The sequence below is a fragment of the Gallinula chloropus genome, assembly GCF_964237585.1.
Source record: "Gallinula chloropus genome assembly, chromosome: 18".
In the NCBI taxonomy this organism is placed as follows: domain Eukaryota; kingdom Metazoa; phylum Chordata; class Aves; order Gruiformes; family Rallidae; genus Gallinula; species Gallinula chloropus.
Genome location: NC_140103.1, coordinates 7748857 through 7774528, shown reverse-complemented (window position 1 = coordinate 7774528; position 25672 = coordinate 7748857). Strand labels below are relative to the sequence as shown.

Sequence of the window (25672 nt, the reverse complement as noted above, 5' to 3'; positions counted from 1 at the left end):
AGCGATACTGCCTGCGTTACCTCTCTGCCAGTCTAGCTGTGAGTCCCTCCTTCCAAGGTGATGTGTCCCATCCCTGCTTTGCTTCAGGAAACCTGGCAGCAGCAGCAGCCTGGCTAACATCTCACTACTTCCCTCTTTGCCTCCCGTGTCTCACCTCTGACATTCAATGGCAAAGCCTTAGTATTTTTCTAGGAAAGATCTGTTTTTCTAGAACTTGCTTAAACTGAGCAGCATCATTAGTGAAATGCGTCTGTGTGGGTGCTTCTGCCTGGCTATTTGCATGGTGCACACAAGTGCTCAGTCTGCTGTTTCTTTTGCTTTGCCTTATAGCTAAATAATCCATTTCTGGGAGAAGAAAAAAGGGCAACATTACGATAGACTTCAAAGAAGTGGACTGAAACTGTTAACTACTGTCTTGTGCTAACTGGAGTTTTTCCTGGTCTGTGCAGTGCCCATGTCCCAAAGCCAAGCTGAGATTCATCTGTTTTCCAGCCTTTGTGCAGTACCTAGTACCCAAGGCTCTCATGACTAGGAACAACAACAAAGATAGTGATAATGAATATTCAGACATCCCACAAACCACTCTCAGCATCTGCCATCCTATCTGCATTAGCATCAGAGTGCACAGATAATGATCAAAGCTGCATTTTCCTGCCAGAGGCCCCCCTAAACCACCCTTATTAGTATGAATCGATGCTGATTAATGTGCTTCCTTAATGCAATTGTATCTACCCCTACTGTTCATGATTTAATATAAAACATCTCCCCCTTTGCTTGCCTTCCTCCTAATATCACATGCAAGGAAGAAACCTGGACCAAGAGTACCAGGAAAATCAATGGTCCAAGTTTTGTGAGAAAGCAACTTAAAATCTACTAAAGAGAAACACGCAGAAGGAGGGAACAAGCCTTTGGAGACTGTAACAGTGAACTGCCTTTCTGTGCTAGGACGGTAGATCTGGATCCAGGCATCCTATGGAAAGATATCAGCAGCTACGCTGTTCCACGGCAAATCTGCTTATGCAGCATATAAAATCACCTTGCTAACTAAAACAGGCTCTCCGCTTGCTGCTGACACTTCGGGGCTTCAGCTGTGGTGTCAGGAGTGCTGCATGTTTTAGTTTGGTGTCGCTCCCTTTTTGACATCACCTGTGAAAATGAGAAGATGTTTCGTTTTGCCTTCCGCTGCCGTGCGGCATCGACAGGGGGGTTATCTCTGTGGGTTTCAGTGTCAATGACACGGTCCTAATGCGCTGTGTCCAGGCTCCTGCACAGCAAGACACTGGGGAAATCACCACTAAACAGGCGACAGTGTTTTGATTAGGGATGGGTGAGGTCCTCTCGCTTGGTTTCACATCCACTCCAAATCCTTGGTTGCTCTGGTTGGTTTGAGGTCTGTTGTGATTGGCCTTGGGAGAAGAGCAGTTGTCAGGTCAAAGCTCTTCTGACAAAATCACAGGTGCCCCAAGGAACTGGCTGACCAACAGACAAAAGACAAACCAGCCAACCCAAAAAAGTATGGGAGAAAAGGAACACTAAAAGAGACTGCATAGAAAATTCCCAGCTCCATATCAGCTGCTTTTCTGCAGAAAGGAGCAATAGCCTTAATGTAGAATATGTGCCTCCCTTGGGCTAGTCTAGTGCAAAGAGCAATTGAGAGACATCATTTGGGAGGAAAGAAGCTTCTATGTTGGAATTAAACAGTTGACAAAATCCCAACAGCTTTACAGATTCTCGAAGTCAATTTAAGGAGCCCACAAAATGAGATTTTACCCCTGTGGGTTTCAGTAAAATGATATGTTCTGGAGGGTGTGTATGCTCAGAGTCCAGCTCTTAACTGCTGGAACTGACAGTGGCTCCACTAATTCACCATAGCTAGACTGATTTTGACAATCCTTTAAAAACGCATGGGCCTAATGTTTAAATGACCAGTTCTGCCAAGAGGGCCAGATATTAAAAACCAACAACCTACCGACATCTAGCCAGCCTCCTACCTAATGGCTCCATCTGCTCTGAAGCACATGAGGCTTTCCCCTCCTCCTCAGCTGACTGCAGTGGGAGCAAAAGCTAATCTCAGAAAGTGTCTTTCCAAAGAGCTGAACTCAAACCATGACACACATGGCTGGATTTCCCCAAGCCCTCAGCTCCCTCCTTCAGCTCAGTGCATGACACTTGGCTGTGAGATGCATCCCCAGGTGCCCTCGCAGTCTTCCCATATCTCTCTCAACTCTCTCCCTAACTACTTCCCCTGGACTTTGTCTCATCTCGTTTCTTTCATGAATAATGACTTCTCCAGCATCAGGACCATCTGTGAGGCCCCTCTCAGACAACTCCTGTGCATGCAGAATGTTGCTACCCATCTTTCTTCCATGTTGGAAGAAGGAAGACATTGTGTCCTCCCCATGCTACAAGCATCTTTCATAAATGCTTTGGCTGAGAAAAACAGATCCCTTTCCACTTCCCATAAATAAAGTTCATCCCGAACTGAGATAAGCCTTCAAATTCTCACCAGTCTCCTACATACAAACCAAAGTAGAATTTGTTCCTCACCCTGTAGCAGATAAAACTAGAAATCACAGGCTTCACATGCAAACAAGATTTTAGCTCCTTTATAAAAGTGGGGAGAGCAAAGCCGTGGTGCAGGCTGCCTGCTCGGGGTGTGAATTCTCCGTCACGGGAAACCTTTCAGGAGAGGTTGCCCACAATCCTCTGTCAGATGTGACACAGGTATGTCTGAGTCTGCCTTGGGGAAGAGGCATGGATTAAATGACCTCTCAAGGTCCTTCCAGACCCGTTTCTCCATGATTCTTAGAGACAGGATCCCAGGCTTGATGGATCTCTGGCCTGACCTGCAGTGACAGTTCTTAGATGTGTCTGAACACATACATCGCATGCATTTCTCTCCCACTATAGCCCCTGTAGACTGCTGTGGTGGCATTTAGGGCTGAATAGCTCTTTAGCAAAGGGCAGAGTCACTGCCAGGAGCACTGTGTGGGGCAGAGATTTGCAGTCCTGATCAGAGTGCATGTTGTCAGGCAGGGCAGGAAGAGAGCTGGGGATATCCATGGCTGGGAAGAAAGTCTTTTTAAAAAAGGCATGTTTTGTCTGCTCCTCTCTGCAAGCAAAGGCAGTGAGACATCCTCAGTGGAAGTGTGGCAGCATAATTTCTAGTTTTTGGGGCTGTCTTCCCCCTTAGCTGTTTTGAATGAAGGAGACAAGCCAGGACAACATCTCCAACCCTTGCTAACCTGCGGGTTGGTGTGAGGGGAGGGGATGCTGCAGTCTCTGGAGTCCATGGGACAGGCACAACTCATTTTTCTTCCCCACACACTGATGTCTCGCATGTTGCTGTTACTCTGCAAGTGCTTTTGGCTCTCTGCCCTTAGGAGAACAGTGCCTGCACACATGTGGTTTCCCTGGTTCCATGTCCCCCAATCACCGTGCATGGGTATCCACGTGCATGTTGCCAGCAGGCAATTCACTAGTACTTTCTTACCTACTAGTTTGCACAGTTGTGCTTTCAAGTGTCTTTCTGAAGCACAACAGGGCTCTATAATGATGTAAAACCACATGTCTCTGAGAGTTTTTCAGTCTCTTTGGGTTTTAGTGCAAATCTCATGACCCTTGCTGGCTTATTCCCCTTCACTCCAAGGCACTTGCTGCTTTAATAGGGGGCTCATACGAGCACCCCAGCTTTTAATGTTAAAATGAGAAAAGAAAAGTGTGTTTCTAGAGATCACAACTGGCAATAAGAGCCTGAAACAAAGGCTTCAAAACCTAGAAGGCAAAAGAAAATCTGAATTCTGCCTATTCTTTGTACATTTTAATTGGAAAACTTTTAAATCAAGATCACAGTTCTGAGGGCAAGTCTGACTCATATGTGGAGATAATCTGCAAAAGTCTGTGGCAGGCAGTATGCAGCTAAGGCTCATGCTCAGCAATGTGAGAACTGATGTATGTCTTGACATCCTTATGTCTGTTCTTACCCATGTAAACCTTAAGCTCTTGGCCGTTCACATGTATGTGTTTGGTACAGGGGCTTGGTCTGCCCATAGGTACACTGATGTGGAAAACTTGCTTGTGAACCTGCCTATGAACTTATCTGTCACTACAACTGAAGTACACCCACACCCTTGGTCCCTTTTTATCTTGATCTATGTTGTGCACATTGCCATGGTACCGCAGTGCCTTCATCTCACTATCAGAGCATTACACCTGAGTCTTTGAAGCAATGTGCATTGCCAGCTGAGGACCATGAAGAACCAAAGAAGCGTTTCCAGGTGGAACGGGAACAATGATGCGTCTCCCATTGACTACGAGCCTTGAGCCCATGGGAACTGGCTGAGTTCCCACCACCTAACAACTTATCCAAGCTACAGGTGCTGTAGGAAACCAACGTACCTGTATATTTTATATCTGGTTGTAAATCCTTGACGATGTCTTTCCACAAAGGATAAGTAGCTCCGTGAGTGGTGGAAAGGCCCCCTGTCTGAAATAAGCCAATCAAATTCCTTGGAGACATGTTGGTTGGTAGCAGCTGGGTCCTGGTGGGAGGGCTGTACTAGTATATGGTCCCATATAAACAGGAGGTAGAGGAACTCAACAAGCCTCCAGTTCATGCTTTTCTGTCTGCCTTTTTCCTCTCATTCTTGCTCCATTCTGTGGAGTCCTGTTGGAAAAGAGAGGGAAGAGGAGGAAGGAAAGAGAGAGAAAGAGAGAAATGGAGGGGAGGAGAGAGAGGAGGGAGAGAAAGAGAGAGTTTAAAAATGGGAATTGCTTTGATCCTTTGACAACCGTCTCTCAGGGTGAAAATAGACAAGAAAAATCAAGTTGTAAAGGACTTCAGTCTGCCTGTGTTACAGCGTAGAGTATTTGGCAGTGTTTTATTCATGTACCTAAGTGGTGCCTTTAACCTCCTGAGCATATATCACCTTTGAAAAAACCAGGTCCTGACCTGAAACATCATTTCCATCATTCCCCTCATGAAGTTCTCTGCAGTGCCGCAGAGGCGAGTGAAGGCTGGGCGCAGAAGGTGGCCGCACCCTAGGCTACAATTACCCCTTTATTGTCCCTTTAATGCCGTGCCAGAGAAACATGTCTTCTGCTTTCATGTCTCTCTGATGATCTGTAATCCATACTCCATGCAACCTGAGCAATCTATAAAGACCCAGCTCTTTACTTTAAAGTGTTGCCAAAAAAAGAAATAAAACAAAATAATTACCCAGGCTTCAGTGATGAGCACACGTGGACACACGGACACACACTCACACACACAGACAGACAGACACACGACTATGAAACCCTGCCAAACTTTGAAAGATAAAAATCACTTCAACCTGCTTTCCTGCCTGGATGTTTGGGAGGTGTGTGTCTCGTGGAGGGGGACTCTCAGTATTTTGATTACTGTAGGACCTCAAGGCGCTTCCCAAGATCAAGGCTCTGCAGGGCAACATACTGAACATGCATATTCAGTGTAGGAGATTTACTAGGCAGCTTAAGGGGATGCTTCACACCACCTGGTGCAGGGCACACTGTCGCTCACATGATGGGAGAGCGGCTGTCCCGCTGCACCCCCCCCCGGGCAAATGATGGCTGTGGACAGCCCCGCTACGAGCCAGCTCCTCTCCCCTATGTGTTTAACGGCTTAACAGACAAGACATATGATGAGTGGGAAGGGAAACAGAGGGGTGAAATGCCTTGCCAAAGGTTACGCAGCAAGCCATGGATACAGCTGGAAGAAAGCCCTCGTCTCCTGCCTCCCATTTCCAGCGTTTCAGCCATTAGATCATCCGCCTCCGCAGTCACACTGTTGGCGTGGTGCCTCTCTCTGAACGAAGCCATGAGCTCCATTGGTAGAAGGTGAGAGGCTTGCTTAGCTGGCACCCTGTGCCCGGCATGCACCCCCTCCCCTCCAGCTCCCTACGAGCAACATGGCTGCAGCAGCGACAGCTCAGCATGCTGGGTGGTGCTCCGCATCACCGGGAGTTGCTGATGCTGCTCTGAGAAAGGCCTCTCCATACGCAGGACGTATTCCTCCTCCTGCCCACCTCCTGTCCATCTGGCTTCCTTGCTGAGTTCTGTGGAGGACATGCCAACACCATGGGCATGTCCGGGCAGGCAGAACTATCTTGAGGCTCCATCCACTCCTCTGGGAGCACAAAACCTGGCCAAAAGTTGTCCTCAGGACAGGTGGTACTCCCCTATTTCTGCAGCATATAGTGCAGAGGGACTGTAGCAACTCTAAAGCAGGAGGAATTAGGCTATGCATAGGTCTGCTACAGTGACATTTAATGTCAGGCTTATTTGTACATCTCCAGAAGCCCTTCTGCTTTTGATGATCCCACCATGCACATTCTAAAAGTTTGTAACTCCCAGAAAGAAAAGGTTTTGCTAACAGTGTAGGAGAGGCCACACCAAGGTGTGCTGGAGATGCCATGCATGAGTGCAGTACTGAGCGTGAACCAGAGCCCCTGGCTGGCACCAGCAGCGCAGTTCAGACCAGAGGGCATCAGCATTTGTGCTCGGCGTGGCTGTGTCCCTGCTCTGGGAGCTTGTCACCATGTTTTTGCACAGCAAAGCCACAGCCCATGGCAGCGAGCGTGCATGTCTCCTGCGCGGGTGGATTGAACCTGGGAGTGCGACGGGGAGCACAAGCGCCGAGCGTGTGTGCGCGCCGGAGTGTGTGGGAGTCTGCACGTGTGCACAGCATGTGTCTGGGGAGCTGCAGTGAGCTCAGCAGCACTTGACAAAACGGAGTTGTGTAAGTCTGGTTAAAATGACAGTCAGCTGTTGCACTACATAAGGAAAGGAAACAAATTAAGCACGGGCAAGTCAGCGAATGTGAGCTTTTTCTGTTGGGCACATAGAAACTTCTTTCCAATTGTGGGTAGAATATTACTGTTATTAAACATAATGGTACCTGTAGCTCCTGACTGAGGAGGCTGTGCCTGTTCTGGAGACATGCATTTAATATTAGTCTTCACCGCTGACTCCTGCTTCACCCGTAAATGAGGCAGTTGTCGCTGCTTCAGTCCCTTGCCTCTCAGAAATGACTGGTTCTGCTTTGCAGAGTCAAACTGGGGAGTTTCTAGCTCTGCACTGAGGGGAATAGAGCATCATATTCCAAGTGGGCTACAGTACATCTCTGCTTCCACTCATGGTGGTCATGAACCCAAGGTGACTACTGGGAAACAGTCCCAGCTCCATCCCACCCTCAGCATTTCCAAATTCCAGTTCAGGAGTTCATTTCTCCTGCTTCTCCATCCAGGCTACTTCTCTGCCTCGCTGCACTTTGCAGACCTACTGCACTGTCCCATCACAGCAAGAGCTGCAAAATCAGCGTATTTGCCATTAGAGGGGTATGCAGATTTGCTGCTGATAAAGATAATTTGCTCTGTACACATTGTTCAAACTCGCTTGGTTGTCTGCTCTTTAAGCTCGTCCATAACTAATTCCTTCATCAGCCAGCCCAGATCATTTTCCCTTTACACATTCCACTTTCTACCGAATTTCTATTGCAAAGAGAGGAACAGAGATTCAGTCTACCAAAGTGGAGTGATAGCTCACCTCCAGTTCCCAGCACAGTACAAGTGAGAACTGAAACATGAGAAGAGCCAAATCAAATGGGTTTCAGAGAAATCCCAGCATGTCCTCCCACGTGCAAGCATCATACATTGGGGAAATATCAGCTTATAAAAGGGAGGAGATATTCACTAATTCCCCCCACGCAACTCTTCATCCTCCTTTACTTTTCTTTTAGGTCAAAGTTAAGAGTTGGGATAATTACAGTTGTGACGGCGCTTAACCAAGGGTTAAGACATGGGGAAAACATGCCTGGAGATCACTAGAAGAAATGGACTCATCTCCAGTCTGGAAGCTGGTTGTATTGGTGCTGAGAGCAGGGAGTGGTGCCTGAGGCAATGGAGGATGGTAGAGCGCAATTGGGTCTAGACAACTATCACACCATCAACTTTAATTTTTTAGTAGTATCTTTTTCCCCCCTGTAGCTGCTGTAGAGATGTTGTTTCACATTAAAGATTAATACACACCGCGGGGCTGGTCCCCATGGAAGCTATAAAGCTTACTAAAGTGGGATTATTTTGCATCTAAGGCAATATTGTGAGGTGCATTCAATCTAACTCCTAACAAGTTTGAATCTGAAATTAATTTGTTATGTGGCATTGTGGAGCTTCACTGGTGTAAGATATGTGCTGAGGATTTTGCAAAGGGGACAGGGGAGAAGGGGCAGTGAGGCAATGTCTCCAAGTATATAGATAGCCTTTGGGTAGGGGACCCAGGAATAACTACAAGCTCAATGTGGTTCATTGCAGTCCAAGCTACAAAGCCCATTTCCACTCAGGAGCACTACAGAGCAACGCAGCAATTGGGGGTCTTCCTGATTCATGTCAACCAACATGATCATGCAATTATTACAGCTCTTAATAAACATGATCACCAGGTGGGCTAAGACACAGGAAAAAGTTCAGACTGAATAAGCACTGGGAGAAGAAAGTGTTAGATGTACTGATTCTGAGGCACGCTGCAGTCAGTTTCCAGCATCATCCATCATGAAGGCACATCCATCAGTGCAAAGGGAGATTTCTGTTCCAACCCCTTTTGGTTCATTTGGTGGTTTGAGATGGCCTTATTCTAAATCTGAATTCAGCCTGGAACATTAAATGCTCCTTGTCTTATGAGTCTTCAAGATTCTTGGAGGAAAAATAGGCAAGTACTTTCTGTAAAGTGCAAGTTGTATTTGAATGTACACTTAATTTCATCGTGATTGATATCTGTGTGTTAATTATATTCTATTTTAGGCAATACCTTTGCTGTCACAAGGCAGTGCCTTTTATCCAAGGAGTTCAAATTGAATTAGAGACATTAATTAAAGCTCTCAGCACTCTAGTAAGGCAGGCAAGTGCTGTTACTCCCATTGTTTCTTGAAATAAGAAGAAAGGAATAAAGCTGGGTGTCTACTTAGCCACTTAAAAGGCAATTTTTATACAGTGGGATAGCTCAGAGTGATAGATTTTGTACAAAGTGATATTGCAAGGTCTGTTTGATACAGGGAGGCTGTGTAGCTCCAGATCACTGCTGTAAATGGGAAGGCAGAATGCAGGAGCTCTGACTCTCCATTGCTTGCTGTAAACACTCCGCTACTCCTCTGCCTCCTGGGATTTTTCTACCTTTCTTCTAACCTCTGTACCTTTCATTTATCCCTTCTATTAGATTCAAATTGATCTTGCACACATCCCTTCTGTTTTCTCGTGCTCATTGTTGTAAACTATTTCCATCAAAAATGCAGACTCAGGAAAGAGAAATTACTGAACACATTATTTGCAGTAAAGAAATAAGTCCTCTATCTCTTTAATCTTCATGCACCAATAATTCTTTCTTGTGTCCCACATTTGGTGCTTGGCAGGTTGAGAGAGGTTTCTGCCTGCTGCCATTTACCAGAGGGAAGAGGCTAACAATTGCTATTTGTATCTGAAACACTTCTCTTCTGCAGCAACTTCACACACTGCTTTAGGATGCTGATAAATTAGTAAAGGACTGAAGTGCCAAGGGAGAGATGAAACAGCTTACGTTAGTTTAGAGCTCGACCCTGTAAAGTGACAAACACCTGACCTCATTTCAGCAAACAGCTTAAGTGTATCCTTAATTTTAAGTACCAGAGATGCTCTTCCAGATTTTATTCAACCACACCTGCTTTGAGTTAACAGTGCACTCATATTCCTGCTAGACAGGTAACTACTGTCCCTGCATCTTTAGGACATCTTTTCTGTGTCAGGGCCAGGGGAAAACAGGGAACATGGATGGAAAAGGATGGGGAAGTGAATCTGTCGGTGTTTGTTAAGTCACACAAACTTCTGTGGATAACCTGAGCCCTGGGAAAACAGAATCTGGCCACTTCTGACCTGCATGTCTTTATAGCTCAAACTACAGAGGCTGATATCTGACTGGAGCCAGAGATGGAGCTGCAATACAGCAGAGGCTCTGACTTACTGGATGGCTGTGGTATGCAACATTGTAAAATCCCAACTGATTGTAAAATCCCAAATAATTGTATAGCTTTTTCTGTACAGAAGTGGGATTTCTCCATTTTGGGCAGTGATGGGTGAATCTCTCCCTAAACCTTGATAATTTTGCACTGATCAGTGCCTAAATTTGCACTTCAGTTTAAAATATGCATAGGTTGTTAGACCTGAGGGCTGTTGATCAGCTGAAACATTTTTGAATGAGGAAAGGCAAGGAGGGAGAATGAGAAATACCTTTCTGAAATACACACAGAGTCCACCAATTCTCTTCACTTTTGCCAAATTGTTCATGCTGAAAAAACAATGATTGGGAGATGTCAGTGTTTTGATTGTGAGAGCACCAAGGGGAAACATTTCCAAAACTCACTTTGAAACAACCAGAGCTTTTTCTTTTTCTCCTTTCCATTTGTCTTTCCAGCCTCTTAAGAGGGAACAGTGATAAAAGTATTTCTTTTGACCCCAAATGACTTAGAGGAGAAAAGGGTCATGGGTTTTTTTTTCTTTTCAGTTTGTCAACACTTTGCTTACAACCTGTCAGAATATTCAGTGAACCAAAACCACCCTACAAACCCTTCGTTATTAATGCAGTTCAACCAGCAGCCTAAAGGGACCAGGTTTGGTGCAAAACCTCTAATCACTCCCTGCCTATAGCAAGGCGAGAATCACACTGGTAACAACCAGGTACCTGTTTTCAGCTCATTTGTCCCTGCACTTAAGCTAATTATAAACTACTGGTGTTATTGTGATGAGGAAAAGTGGCTTGAAACTGAAGAAATGTGGCAAGCATGCAACCTCCATCAAGTCACATCTGTTGGTGCTACACTGAGGGAATAAAATGCCATTAGTCCTCATCATAAATCTACTAGCCAAGGTGCCAAAGCCACCCCTCTGAAATCCAGGATCCAGAGACACTTGGTTCAGGGCTCTTCTGGGAAGGGGGAGTCAGCCAGGAAGTCTGGGGACTGAATTAAGAGGATCTTCTCCACGTGCACACAGGTATGTGGTGAAGTATCCCATTTTAAAGCCAGTCCTGCCGATTCTGAGACCGGAACGGTATCGTGCTAGGTGCTGTACAAACAGAGACCAGAAAGGCGGTCCGTGCCCCAAAAAGCTTACAATCTAATTAGAAGAGCAAGGACACCAGATGGCCAGGGACAGATGGGGGAACGCGAGGGAACAGTGAGATAATACCGCTCGGCGGGCTGCGGAGCAGCGGTGTCAGCACACCAGCAGCCCTACTGTTGGCAAGATTTTGATAGCTATTGTCATAAATGAGAGTTATAAATAGGGAGGCTGGATAATGAGCTAGCTTTGTAGATGTTTGTGAGGATCTCCTCTCATTTGTGAAGTGGCAGAGATAGAATGAATATAGATGATAATAATAATAATGATAAATTGCACTTTTCTGAGCTGCTTATTAAAAAAAAAAATATGGTGGGTGGTGAGCAGTGATTTCTATTAAACACTGCCCTGAACTTGAAATTATTCCTACTATTATTAAATTATTGTCCAAGCTAGTCCACTTCCCCATAATTTCATTCTAAGTTACACACAAATGCAGCTCTGTCTTCTGTCTTCCTCAGTAGTTCTACACCTCATATCAAAGCCCAGTAATCTCATAAGTGTTAATAAGTTTTTTATCCTTGCAGCAGCTTTAGGAGATTGGGAAGTGGTGGGTTTTTTCCCATTCTGCAGAACGGGAATTGAGACACGACGTAGATTCATGGTTTGTCCCAGATCAGTTTACAACTGCTTCAGGAATACAACCCAAATCTCTTAAGTCTCAGCTCAAAGCTGCGTCTCCTTGCAGTACCCTTCCTACGCACCTTCATGTTACTCCAGAATTAGCTGAGGCTTGCCACAGAGCTGCTTCGAATTTTTTTTTTTGGATTGCTCATTTTATGTCAGAAAAATGCCAATTCATCAGAGGCAAAACACTTGGTAGGAATTTGTTGATTTAAGGGGGAAAAAAACGAGCGTTTTGATAAAGTCAGCTTTTCTTTGGAACAGAATGTGTCGAGTGTTCCGTTTGGAAAGGATCGGTTCAAGATTGTGTTTTGTTTTTCATTACATGTTGAGTAATATACATTAAAAATCAAAATGAAGTGTTTTCTTAAACAGTATGTTTTGACTGAGCCAAAATAGATGTTGCAATTTATGCATAAAAGGAAATGTCCAAATTAATTGAATACTTTTCTTGCATTCTGGAACAATAAACACCTGCAAACCACACACAATAAACTGAACAAAAATCACACTATTCCTTACAATTTTTACTGAAAATTCCAGGACAGTAATCTGAAAACAAAGTTAAAAGAGGCTTGTGTCAGAGGCCAGAAACCCCAGTTCTGGCTTTCACACCTATTCCAGCCTGTGTGCCAGCCTTGCCTTTCTAATGTATTCCATCGCAACGATTTAGATCTGTAAGCGAAGAGTTTGAAGGTAAAAAAATCAATGCCAAAACTGCCCTGAAGAGCAATAATATAATGTTCAATCCAAAAGATCAACTGTTATCCCACACCTGACATTCTTTGCAATATTTCTGTTGTTCTGTAGTTCACTTATGGGCAGGGACATCACCACCACAGCCACGTGGAGTGATCCCACTCCAGAGGGTCTGGGAAATGCAAGATCGCTCTGCTTATTCTGGTGTGCTAGGGAGCTGATGCTTGAAAATGATTTATCTCCCTGGTTTTCCTGTCCCTCAGAAAGGAGCTTAGCTCTTGGCCTGGGTCTTTTATGTTCCTCAGCTCTTACTGGAGAAGCAGAAGGAGTCAACATCCACAGGCCATTGCTTCTTCTGGGACAGCTCCTGCTGCTTGGACAGTGACAGGATGAAAAGCACCATTTAACTTAGCTGCTTCCTCTGGGTACCAGGTTCTGCCACCATTCATGCTGGGTGAAGCCAAGGGAACCAGGGGCAGCTGAAGAGGGGAGGGAAGAGGGACCAGAAATCCTGTGTAGGTCTCCTGCTCTCAGCATGCATCTACACAGGCTCTGTAGTTGCAGGTTCTGCTGGAAGGTCTATTGAAGTCAATGAACCTTAGGTTGGATCTCATCGCAAAATGATAATCAAATATCATATTAACTCTTAATTTGGAAGAGCATATTAAATTAGAAGCTCAAATTAACCTGAAACTGCATTTATGTAATGAGAAGATTTAAAATCCGTGTATCAGGAAGGTGGGAGAACTCCTGGCCAAAGCTGTTCTCCCCAGCCTTGTATCCCAAGCCAATCCACCCACCACACTGTAATTCAGATATTCCCCAAATCCTGAGCCTGCCTTTTCTGCTGAGACAGAACAAGGTGTGGAAAATAAAGCCACCTCATACTTCCCAGTATTAATCTGTCAAACACAGTGGGCTGTTACTAGCTAGACCTCAAACAATGCCAAGAACTGAAAAAGCCCAGAGGATGCTGAGAATCTGCCCTGGCATCTCACCATCACAAACAGCTTCTTTCATCAGCGCTCCAGCCCTGCAACACAGATTTGCTAAAACCTTAAAGGAACGCAGCCCTTGCTAGGATTAAAATCCAAAACCACTCAGGTCTGAGCATCTCAAACATTAAAGCAGTTTGGTACCCAAGTTTCAGGCCACCTCTCGCTGTGAGTTTTATTTATTTCCTTCTTTGAGACTGTTCTGCTCTGTGCTAAATCCATCTTCTGACCACCTGGAGCGTTTGAGAGTCTTGGCTGTGATGCTTGTCTGTTTAGATAGACTGTAAGTAGAGCTGGTCAAAAAATTTTGACAGAACAGTTTTTCGCAGGAAAACGCAGCTCTCTTGAAATCGAAACGTTGCATGGGAATGTGTCAACTTTGACAAACTTTTTTATGTTTAAAGTGTCAAAACAAATCATTTTGATTTTCTCTCCTCATTTCAGTTATTCTGAAATGCTTCATTTTGAGGAGATAAACACATTATTTTTGTGTTGTTTCAATTAATTTGTTTTGACACCTTTACATATTCTGCATTGTATTTATATATTTTTAACTATACTATATATTGCATAAAATATTTGATGTTATTTTATTTATTATCTGTGTTATCATTATACAATGCTAAATATTTCCCATAGCCTCTCGGTGCCTCATCACCACAGAAAGAGAAGCTATTGATGGTCTCTAATTATTATTGCTTTTCAATTTTTAGGCCATAAGAGCTTTGTGGGAGCATGGTTCTCATTCAAACTGGAGCTTAAAAAAATAAAACCCAAACAACAACCCAACGAACCACAAATCAAACAGCGAGGATTTCCCAAGGAAATAAAACATGTCCATTTTCCAAGCAGCTCTGTCAGCTCAATGACTGCAGAGCACAGCTCCACTCCCCTCTGCACACTAAAAAAACAAGTTCTCTGCTTGTTAAAAAAAAAAAAAAAGAAAAAAAAAAGAAGAAATAAATAAAATGTAGATTCTCCAAGGGTGGAATTTGTGTGTAATGTTTTCATGAGCATCAGGGATTTAAATGTCTGTATACCATTGACCTCCTGGGGCCTTTAGCTTCCAAACCATTTAGGTACTTTAAAAGATATATTCCACCTCCTTCTTGGATCCACCTGATTTTCATTTTTTTTGCTTCTTTTAAAGGATACTTTCGCTCCCCTGTGTTTAGCAGAGGGGAATTGCTGCCCCTGAATTAGTGCCACTGAGCCTGTGTAGGTGATGGGCGAAAGCAGGTTGAAAAGAAGGGCAAAGCGAGTGGCAGAAGGGAAGGGGAGGACGGCAGCGCAGAGCAGAGCCTGTAATGAGGCAGCTCTATTGATTCTTCATTTCATGGATGAAAATGTCCCCGACGGCTCCTGCGCATTCGCTGTGGTTCGATAAGAGATTGAGGGCAGCGGGTCTCGGTGCTGAGCGCTGTAGTGCTGCCAGCGCCTGCTTGCAGGGCTGAGAGGACAGAGTCCATTTTAAGCCCATGCACAGGGAACGATCTATACACAGGTAGGGCCATGATGCCAGGCTGGAGGGATGGTGGAGGGACCAGGAGGCAAAGGGTGGCTAAGCATGACCACCTTGTGTTCCTTCTCCTCCATTTCACCACCCTAAAAGAAAGTTTAAAGACTTTCCTTCCCATGGCAGGGGGGCAGCCCTCCCCAAATGGGGGGTCAGTCCTGACAGGGATCAGTCCTGACCCCAACAGGCTTTGCAAGGGTGAGCATGGGGCTGGTGCAACGGGGATGATAAGGAGAAGCATCCTCCAGCTTTGGAGGTTTATTTCAAGTAATGGGAGACTTTTCTGTCTGCTTTTTCTCTTAAAGGGACATGCCTCTACTGCCAGGCATAGCACTGAACTCTGAGTCCCCCCCACGCAGCTGCTCCAAGTGCACCTCTGCATGCAGATTTGCCTGGGTATCTACTGCTGCTCCAGCTGGCCTGTCACTACGGATTACAGCTTTCTGCTAACAGTGAGTACTGCTGTAGTCTAAGACTTCCATTAAAAGCTGACGTTTCCACCTCCCCGCCCCACAAATGGCTCCATCCCAGCTGACATTTCTGCACGTGTGGCCTCATCTCTGGGGTGGGAAGGGAGGAAAGCACCTCGATTTGTTTTGGTGTTGGATGGAACAAGTCAAAGGCAGAAAAAGACGTCTGAGGGTGACAAATCTTGAAAATTGCAGATTATTTACTTCAATGTTGATCATACCCCTTTGTCATCAGCACATCAGTAATATTGTAGCCCCATCCCTCTGACAGCAACAGTGCAACTGAGCACCGCATTACCCCCTGGAAGCGTCCTTGAGGGAAGTGCTTCATTACTCCAAAGAGGAGTCTCTTTGGAACGGAGGAATGCTCCTGCAGCGAGAGATTGCCCATCCATGCCAGACACTGCAAATCATTACTCCTTCATTGCCAGAGGATTTGAAGGCTGCTGACAGATCAAAAAGAATTGGCATGGACACTTGACCTTTCTCCATTGCCAGGAGGAAATCAGTGACCAGGAGGAATAGCACATGCTCAACTAGTCTCTACAAAGGGAGGGAAGGGGGTCTGGGAGAATTTGGAGCTATTTGTAAAACAAACACTGCTGCTTCAGCACAACCTGTGCAGTTGGCCAGCATTGCCATCACTTGTAGGCATGCTGAAGGGGTGACTTCCAGTTTGGTGTGTGCCAGGCGCCATCACAACTCCTTCTGCTCCAAAAGGGACATTCAGAAGAAGAATCACACTTCTGTAGGCTGGGAACAGGACAGGACATGCTAATCTGTAGTTTACAGTTTCATCTGCATGGCATCCTGCCAAAGGGAGCAAGCAGTCCCCTCCACCAGTATGCACACTACTGCTAGGTTTCCCCCACTGCTTCATAGACCCTAGGTGCCTCTGCAGCCTCCCAGAACAACTCTGAAAACAATCCAGAGCAGGCATCACATTTGTTTCTTCAGTAGCCTGACTCCCAGAAAGATCCTGCTAGCATTCAGCTAGCCAAATCCAAATCTGAAAAGCACCTCCATCACTGGTCATGATTAATTAATTCTGCTTTGCCATTCCCCGGGGCACCTGACGGCTGGTCAGAGCTGCCGGAGAGAGAGACACTGCTGTGGAAAAGGAATAAACAGACCTTCCTCAACTGCAGCTGTGGAACAGGATAATAAATAGCCAGCTAGATAAGTAACACACTGTGAGTGGTAAAACAAAGGCAGAACAGGAATACAGCTAGCTGGCTTATCCCTGTGAAACCAAAGGTGTTTGGAAGGAGTTGCCAAAGGAAGAAGGGTATTTAGAGTCTACTGTTCTCATGAAGACATAGCCTGAAGTTATCCATCCTGTCTAATGTGACTGTTTACAATGACAGACAGCTATTCTTGGACATTTTATTCTTGGTATAATATTCTTGGACCAAAGCAGCTCTAGGAAGCTTCCTCCTATTTTTCATCTTTGTTTTCTATCTCCTCCTGCCTGGACTGCAGACTAGACAACATTTTTGTTCCCACAGCATCAACACAGTTTCCCTCCACCAGCTGTTGTGTGCTTGGCCTGTGTTCCTCAGGGAGCTATAAGTATCAGCCCAAAGTACGGATTCTTCAGCTGCTTTTCCTATCTGACCCTTAAACACCTCTCCTCCCTAAATCCATCAGCTCTTTCCAGACTTGTCCATTAACCACACAACAGAGGCTCCAGTGACAAAAACATTATTCTGCAGGACTCAAGGAAGTCAGCAGGAGCTCCAGCAGCATCCCAGCTTCAGGTACCGACACTGTGATGTGCACCGTACCGAGCAGATGGCGGTCTAATCCCTGCCAGCATGCAATGCCCAGTGCGCAGAGAGCACCCGTAACCCCTGTCCAATTGAATATGCATGTTTGCATCTGACTGTACTTCAGCAATACAAGTCCCTGTGCACACACTCATCCAGACGAATTGAGTGCAAGATGGCCAGGTTTGAGGTCCTGTCACTGCAGAGAGGAGAAATGTGCCCACACATCTCCCATCCCTTTAAGCTGTAACTCTCCTTTGGTCTCCACATCCCTGAGGATACAAGTCCCACCATTTATGAGCTTACTCTCTCCTCCTTAGATACTGGGTTTGGACGCTGTGCTCCCATTGCAGTGCAGGTTCCCAAGCTGGTTCCTCTGCCCTCCTGCACACCTGTCCCCTGAGCCTGTAATCAGTTCAGGTCATCCCTTTCCTCCTTCTTTGCTCCTCTTCTCCTTCACCCACCTTGCTCCTTCTCTATCCATCGCAGCTGGCACAGCCAAGACACGTTGTTAACACTTGCCGCTTCGTTAGCAATCCTCTACAGGAGGAGCAGAAAAGAGGAAAGTGCGCAAAAATGGAGAGTAAGGGGAGTTGAATTAAAGGAAGAGTGGCAAAGAATTGAAGGTGTGAATGAGAAAGTGCAGGAGTAGAAGTAGTATGAGAAAAGGCTAATGGGTGAGAAAGAGATTGATAATTAATCCACAGCCTAGTGAGAGAACGGGCGAATGGAAGTCAAGACCGTAGGCTTCTCTACATGCTTCTGCTACTCATTTACTCTGAGACCCCAGATAAATCTTTTTATTTCCTCCTTTCGGTATATATACCCTTTGAGTATATGTTATTTGAGGTATGAATGGTCTTTAACTGTGTGTAGCATAAAGGAAACTGGAATCATAGGCACTAAAGATGCAAGACATTATTTTTAACACATACTAAAATTAGGCACAGAAAAGTGCTTGGGGATTGAGTGCCAATGTTTATTAATTCAGGTTGAATTCGTTAGATAGTTACTGTCAAAAAATAGGATGGGAAAAATTTAAAAGAATCAAAGTACATGAGTGCATTATTTCTTAACATAAATGCTTCATATTGAAATGTTTACAAAGTGGATCTAGAAGGAAATGGGAAAAAAAATCACCAACAAAACAAAACATAAATGAAACAATAGTTATGAAAAACAAAGTGATGCTTTTCTGCAAAATTTAAAGTTTTGAAGGGCTTTGCTATTCTCCTTTCCTTCCAGTTCCAAATATAAAAAAGTCTTTTTACTCCCCCCCAATATTTTTGAATAGCTAAAATTTTTTTTGCCTTCATTTTTTGTTTCAGAACCAAACTGGGGGAAAAAAAAGTCATTATTCACCTATCCCTACTAGGAATTACAATAACTGTCTGTCAGATCTTCATAACAACATGAGGGATCTCAGCAAGGATGAGTTTCTGCGAGTTCCTTAAGCTGATGACTTTCATAGTCCTTTGCTCTCTTCTAGTCTAAACCTGCATTCAACAGAGAACTTAACATGAAATAATTAGATTTACAGAAAAATAAGTGAGCAAATCCTGTATCAAAAATGAAAGAAAAGCTCCCAGGAAATAATCTGAGACTGGATTTATTTTTCCCATTACAAATTGCCATATACTGCTGTTTCATTTTAAGACAACCGGAGAATTCCTTTTTACCCTCTATTTCTTTGAATTCTTTCTTTTCCCTTCTCCTGGCTCTGCTGTTTGGTGGGGTTTTTTAAGCATTGCTGGCTCTAACATGTAACCAAATAGGTCCCTACAGAAGATTGGACCGAGGGATGTCCAAGTGCATCCAGCACTAAGCAGAAAGCCAGCATAGCTCCCTGCAATCAGCCATCCCCGATTCAAACCATCGAAGTGCTCTCTGAATGAGACACAGACAAGCAGGGGTGGGAACAGCATGTACCGAGGATCCTGCTCCTCAGGCATCGTCTGACATCAGTTTCTGGGTCTCATCCCTCAAGCACAGGACCCTGCACACAGCCACACGCTGCCAGTCTCAGTCCCAGAGGTATTTAGGGAAGCATCACCTGCTTAGCTTCCTGCAGCCAGAGGATTTAAAGAAAATTTGGCATGTATATAGGAGTTAGGTGTCTAAATATCCCTCGGTGTTTCTGCATTGCCAGAGAACTTGGCTCCTGAGTTCCTTAGCCATAGACATTGCATTTGTGTTACTTTGCTTTTGGGGTTTCTTCATGAGGAAACAAGTTTCCACTAGGAAGAAACCCAGTTCTGGGTACATTTTGCTTTGTTCACATCAATTGTGGGCAATGAGAGCAGCCACAAACCCTTTAACAGCTTATTGTCATCTTTGGCCCTGTCTCAGAAGATACTGCATGTTCAAACACTCTGCATATGCACACAGGGCATGCAAAATGCATCCTGAGCATCGTACTACAGAGATACTGCATTACTGACCTGGAAATCAGCCTTCATACCCTTTCAAGAGCCTGAAATTTTAAAATTACACACAAAAATACAACCCAGAGTGTATCTCAGCTCTCCCGTTGATTTCATTTTCACCAGCTCCAAATCTTATTTATGGAGGGTCTGCAGACAAGCAGCAATGCTGTGCAAGGGCAGCAGCATGTGTATTTGTCCCCAGCCCTTTTGCCCAGCTCTATTATGACACCAGAGGGGAGGTCATGCCCCCAGCATCAAAGGAGAGTCCCTGTTACCTGAGGTACGGAGGGTTTGGGGAATTCACAGATATCAAGGCTCTATGGAAGATCTCCCTTGGAGGTGCAGCACTGAGAAAAATAAAATGCCATGGACAAAATTTCTGTCTTCAGACTTGAAAACAAAGTAATGAGAAGCACTGCAGGGGAATCCACGGGTAGGAAGGACATATCAGCCTCTTCTGGTCTTCTTTTTAATATGAGCATCTTTATCATTAATTTTTATTTACTGCAAATGCTGAAGTTGGTAAAAAAACTAATATGCTGCACCTAAACAGCAGTCTTGATTCAGGCTTCTTAAAGCACAATGCACGTGTGTGTGCATGTGTGTGTGCACATCCACCCTTGCACACTTCATTATGAGTGTTGTGTAAGTAAAAGCCCAGTATCAGTGTGCGAGGGAGGGAAAGAGATACAATTAGCATATTCTTCCCTTACATATTCCAACAAAAGGCCAACTTCATTAGTGGTCATAGGTAATGAGAAGAGAAATTAATTCAGGCCAGACTTCTAAACATGGAGCCGTTTTGCTGGGGTGGAGGGGAGTTAGATGCAAACCAGTGCTGCTTTTGCCCACCCCTGGAAAGGTAGAATCGGTGGTGCCAAATATCAGTCTTTCAGGGTGTTATATTTCTGAAGGACGTGGCTTGCTGAATTCTTTAAAACATGCAGATTTTTCCCTCATGCCAAACTTTGAGCCGAGTTCCCTGAGCGGTTCCACATCCACTCTGCGAGCTGGAGGGCTCAGAACCGCAGCGCTGGCTCTAAGAAATTCAGCTCGTATGCATGGAAACACATGCATTAAAAAAGCTCTGCTGAAAGATATCAGCCTAAGTGACCTGCCCAAGGTCATATATAACACGTCGGTGACAGCGTCGGGATTGAACTATCTTGCTACGGTGCTGCTTTATTCACACAGCGCTGTTGCATCCCAAAACAGCCTCGGCTGCCGGGCCGCTGCTGCCTTCCACTCCTTATCGCAGTCTCCTTAGAGACACATCTGTCCTGTGCTCCGTAAACCATAATATACCTATAGTCTTTTATTCACTATCCGTCACCATGCAGTTTTATTACAGATCCCTGAATTATCCAGCCTAGTCTACAATCTGCTTATTCCTGCCAGCCATTCTGCCTTCCCACCCTCGCCTCACCTTTCAGCCTTTTCAGTGTTTTAAGTCTTCCAGGTACTTGAAATGCAGGGATGATTCTCATTCCCGGGGGGAAATCCAGCAGAATTTCACTGAGGCCAGTCTGCTGGTCTCTCTCTCTCTCTTTTTTAAATGCAGATGGTTGGAAATCAGAAGCTAGCACTGGCCTCTGCAGTCACATTTGAACCAATCCTTCAAGCCTACTAACTCACAACTGCCATTTTAAAGCTCTGATCCCCATTCTTGCCATCTATAAAATTTTTATTCCCCTCCCTTCTCTGCTGCTCCTTTCATCAGAAATCAATCTTCCAATAATGCAGGTAAACTGCAATCCTGCCTCATAGCTATATTTTTTTGTATGCATCTTTCTCATGCATTTTGCAGAACGAAAGCTCCCTTGGCCATCCCTCCCCTTTCCAGCCAAGCACAGTAACCATCACACCTCAACAACACATCGTTGGCAGATTTGCACCTGCCGGTCTCATCTCTCTCTTGTTTACAATCCAGGAAGCAAAGGAAACATTTGTCTCAGCATTCACACTTGCTTTGCCAGTGAACTTTGTGTTCCTTCCTGCCAGCTCTCCTCCCCCTCCCAGCCATGCTCACACATCTCTCTCAGAGCTTTGTTCCCTCTAGAGAATATACTTTCCTTGCACTCATCAGCTTTTCATCCTTCCCAACTTTCTGTAGGAAACTCATTTGTGTCACCTGTCTCAGCCTCAGTGCAGCTGACCATGGAAGAGTAGTCTGCTCTGGCCACCTAGTCATGCTTTGGACACGTGGCCCTCTGCAAATGTCACCTGCTGAAGCTGAACACCCCTGTCTGTATACAACAGCCCGTTCCCTCACCACACAAACATCTGTCTATGGCAACAGGAGAAAAATGGCTGATGAGAGAGGAAGAGTATGGAGAAAGGCAGCACCAATGTGGCCCCAGTGACGATGGAAGACCATGGGCAGGATACAGGATTGGACCCAGCACATGCAGACAGGGTGGACCTCTGTCTGGGGGTGCACCTTGGGATGCTCTGGTGCACGGGGCTGTGACACTGGAAAGAAAATGTGGGAAGAGGAGCTCAAACACTAACAGGCTCCATTACTGATCTCCCTCCACTCTGCCACTCCTACCATGCTAGTCCGGTTAAATCTCTAGATGCACCCAGACATTACCTCTGCTGCACCCTCTCTGCATGAACTTGGACACATTTTTTTGAGTGACATTTTACAAACACCTTGGAGGGTGATTTTCCAAGTGTCCAGCGTACCCCACTGTGATATCTAAGGCCTTGTTTTCCAAAGCATTCTGCTACCTTGCCACTGACCGCTTCTGAAACCTGCCAAAGCCAAGCCCAAGCTCCTCTTCCTATAAATCAAAATGTCCCACTGAATTGATCCTGGAGCCTCGTGCTGCACTTCCCTGCTACAGAGCAGAGGTGAAGGCAAACCCTGTCTCTTTTGCTTCTCCACTGTCTGGACCGCACACCCTCGAGGGCAGGGAGGGCATCTGTGCAGCCCCTAGCACTGGGAGACTCCAGGCTCTTCTGGGATCTGCACATCCTGCAGATAATGGTGCTGATAGAGGAGACTGAAATGTGCAGCTCAGGGTCACTGCCGCTGCTTATAACCACTCATTTTATGTCCTACTTCAATATCTACTGTAATCAGTGAAATTACTTTTGTGGGAGTTGACACAGAAGAAGACATTGTTGGATTGATAGTCTGTCTGGCATTGATGAAAACCTTTTTATAATACCTTAATCCAGCACCCACAGAAGCAATTTGCTAATCTCTTGCTGACTTAGCTTCTAGCAGGATCGACCATATCCAGTCATATTACCTGGCCAACCATATTATGTTCTTTCTATGCAGGCACAAAACGTCCTTCCTGACCCCAGAAGATGGTCACCTTTTGCTTTGAAGCATGAGATCTGATTACCATTGTCCTAGATTGCAGAGCTGCAAATGCTATTAATTGCTACAAAGTTACGTAGCCTTTTACACTTCAAATCCGTCCAGACTTTCATCTCAGCGACATCCTGCAGCAGGGAATTGTGTAGCTTCACTATACTCTGAAGAAAGGACTATTTCCTTTTAATTTGCTTTAAAAGTTTTGCCCTTTAATTTTGATGTGTCCCCTTGTTCTTGTATCATCAAAGTGTTAAAAGGTTTCTGATCACTTTTCATTCTAACCTTCATATACTTGTGAACTGGAACCCAAATGTCCCTTCTTATTCCCAGCTTTCCCAGGCTAAATAAACTGTTATTTCCAGGTTTTCCTCATTTGGCTTGTTAACATTTGTAAAGCAATTTAAAATGTATTAATATGGTTCAATTATAATATCACTTCTATTTTCCATCCTTCCTTTTAATGTCTCAAGTATTCATCTAATTTGCCATCAATCTCCATTGATTCTCCCTCTGATGATATGTTAGTCTTTATAATATCCTGGGGAATATTTCTTCTGCCTTCCTGACCAGCATTTTGGAACAAGGAAGCTGAACTCCAGTGGATAATAAACATGATTCACTCCGCACTCAGGACGTGGATGGATTTGCAGTTGCTTAGACTTTGATCCTGGAAACAGGTTTCATCATGTCCATGGAACTGTAACTGAGAATTTGTCTATGTGGTTCAGGATCGGGCTCCCTGCACAAAATTGCACAGGGTCAGGGACACCTGAGCATGGGTTTGAGAGCAAGCCTAGAGTCAATAATCTTTGAGCAACATCTGCATTACCTGCAGACGTGGGGCCTGTATGCCATAGCCCATACAAGGTCCAGTCCCAAATCAGGGAGAGCCAGGCAGTGGGAAATGGTTATTCACTCCTTCTCTTTCCCACAGAAAGTTGGAAACACCCAAGGAAATCATGTGGTACCAGATCTAAAAAAAATCCCAAACAAAATACATCTCTGCACACCCCATAACTAGTGCCATTACTGCAGAATATTGTGAAAACCAAAAGCATCAATCAAGGACTGAATCACAAACTAGCCATAGTCACAAGTGCTGGGCTTCCTTCTGGCACTGCACACAGCGGTCCTGAGACAACTGTTGGGTTTGCATGGCCCCAAAGGGCTGAAAGGTTACCCCAGGAGTGACAGAGCTCATCCATGCCTTTCTGATCTCTTCAGCATCCCTCTGTTTTGCTTAGACCACTTTTCACTTGTTCCCATTCTTAATGAGGCCCGATCCAGCTCCATCACCAAAACACATCACTCCTTCCTCGGTGTCACCAGCAAATATGCCAAGCCACACGCCCAGCCCAAATCGCTGCCTTTTCAACCTTAACTCTTCTCCCCCAAGAAGCAAATAAGAGGATTGATATACACATATCTCTAAACACACAACAAGGATTTTACAAAATTACTTACAGGAGCTCAAATTACTGCTATTAAGTTACTTTAAGCCAGCTCTATTTAAATATTGAGGGAAAATCCTGACTGGTGGCTTTTCTCGGGATGATTAGATTTATCTATTCACTGGCCCAAAATACGGTACAGCAACCCACCATCATTTTCAAATACTTTATAGTTCTCTTTTAGGAGAGTGGGAATGGCAGATAAACACATTATCAGCATTCTCAGGCATAAAACAGCGAAGCCTGGAGTTGTTTTGCAGAAGCAACTCTGAATTTGGACGACATGACATAAGCAATTCTAGAAATAGCTGCTGGTCTTAAGGCTACGTTACATGTATCCTCACTGCTTTTTTATCTCTGTTAACAATTTTAGCACAAACATGCTGTCTCTATTAGCTCTTTTCCTTCAGCTTTCTCTATATTTCTCAAGCATTCTTCAGCCTCACCGTGTACCTCCTAAGCTCTCCTTGCTCCATCAAAACACACCTTTTATTTTGACTGCAAGTCTCCCCCAGCACAGAACAGTGCAAAAAAAAATGCCTGGAATAGCCTTAACATCTTCATCTTCTAGGCGAGGAGGTGGTCTGAGCCAGGAGGGACCCATAGCCACATATGTACCCCAGCATATGTCTGAGGGCTTCGCTTACCCGCTCACCATCTGTACCTGCTTGAAGAGCAGTCACATGCCGAAAGCAGCCAGGCTGCTCGGGCCCTCCTAGCCTGTCTCACTGCTGTTTATTCCACTGATCCCAGAAGTCCAGCTAAAGATTCACACATGCTCACCCTGGTTCTCCAGCCTGCTCTGAATCATCATCTCCCCCGCCCCTGAGGGTCACAGCTCATCTCCTTCTGTCCTTCCTTGGTTAGTTTAAGTTTCTTTGCAATTTCCTAACTATCAAACAAAATCCTTTTATTTGTTATTCTGGTCCTTATAGCCATACCTGGAACATGCTGCCTGCACATGGCAACGGTTTTAAAGCTCACGCTCCCCATCTCCCACCCCTGCTTAGTAAGTTAATATCCACAGCTGCGAGGATAGATGACCACAGAGGTCCCCAATGTTAGCAATGCATCTGACAACCTCATAGGCAGCTATGGCAGGGTAAAGAGATGGCTAAAGGAGATCAGTTCTGCCGACTCAGGACTTCTGGCCAAAATTGCATCCAAACTCATGATAGACACAGCGGAGTCTAGAGCACAGGCCAGGTTCTAAATCAAACCCTAAGAAAGAGATC

General features: G+C 45.0%; 1 protein-coding gene across 1 annotated transcript in view; it reads right to left on the bottom strand.

Annotated features, from left to right (window-relative positions):
• Positions 1-4650, bottom strand: part of BRINP1 (BMP/retinoic acid inducible neural specific 1) — a gene marked incomplete at its 3' end in the record, with an annotated part of 58863 nt that extends 54213 nt beyond the window's left edge. The window contains exon 1 of the mRNA XM_084272365.1: positions 4399-4650. Coding sequence (XP_084128491.1) covers positions 4399-4616 — 218 coding nt within the window. The 5' untranslated portion in view covers positions 4617-4650. The remainder of the gene's footprint in view (positions 1-4398) is intronic.
• Between the last annotated feature and the right edge of the window lie 21022 nt (positions 4651-25672).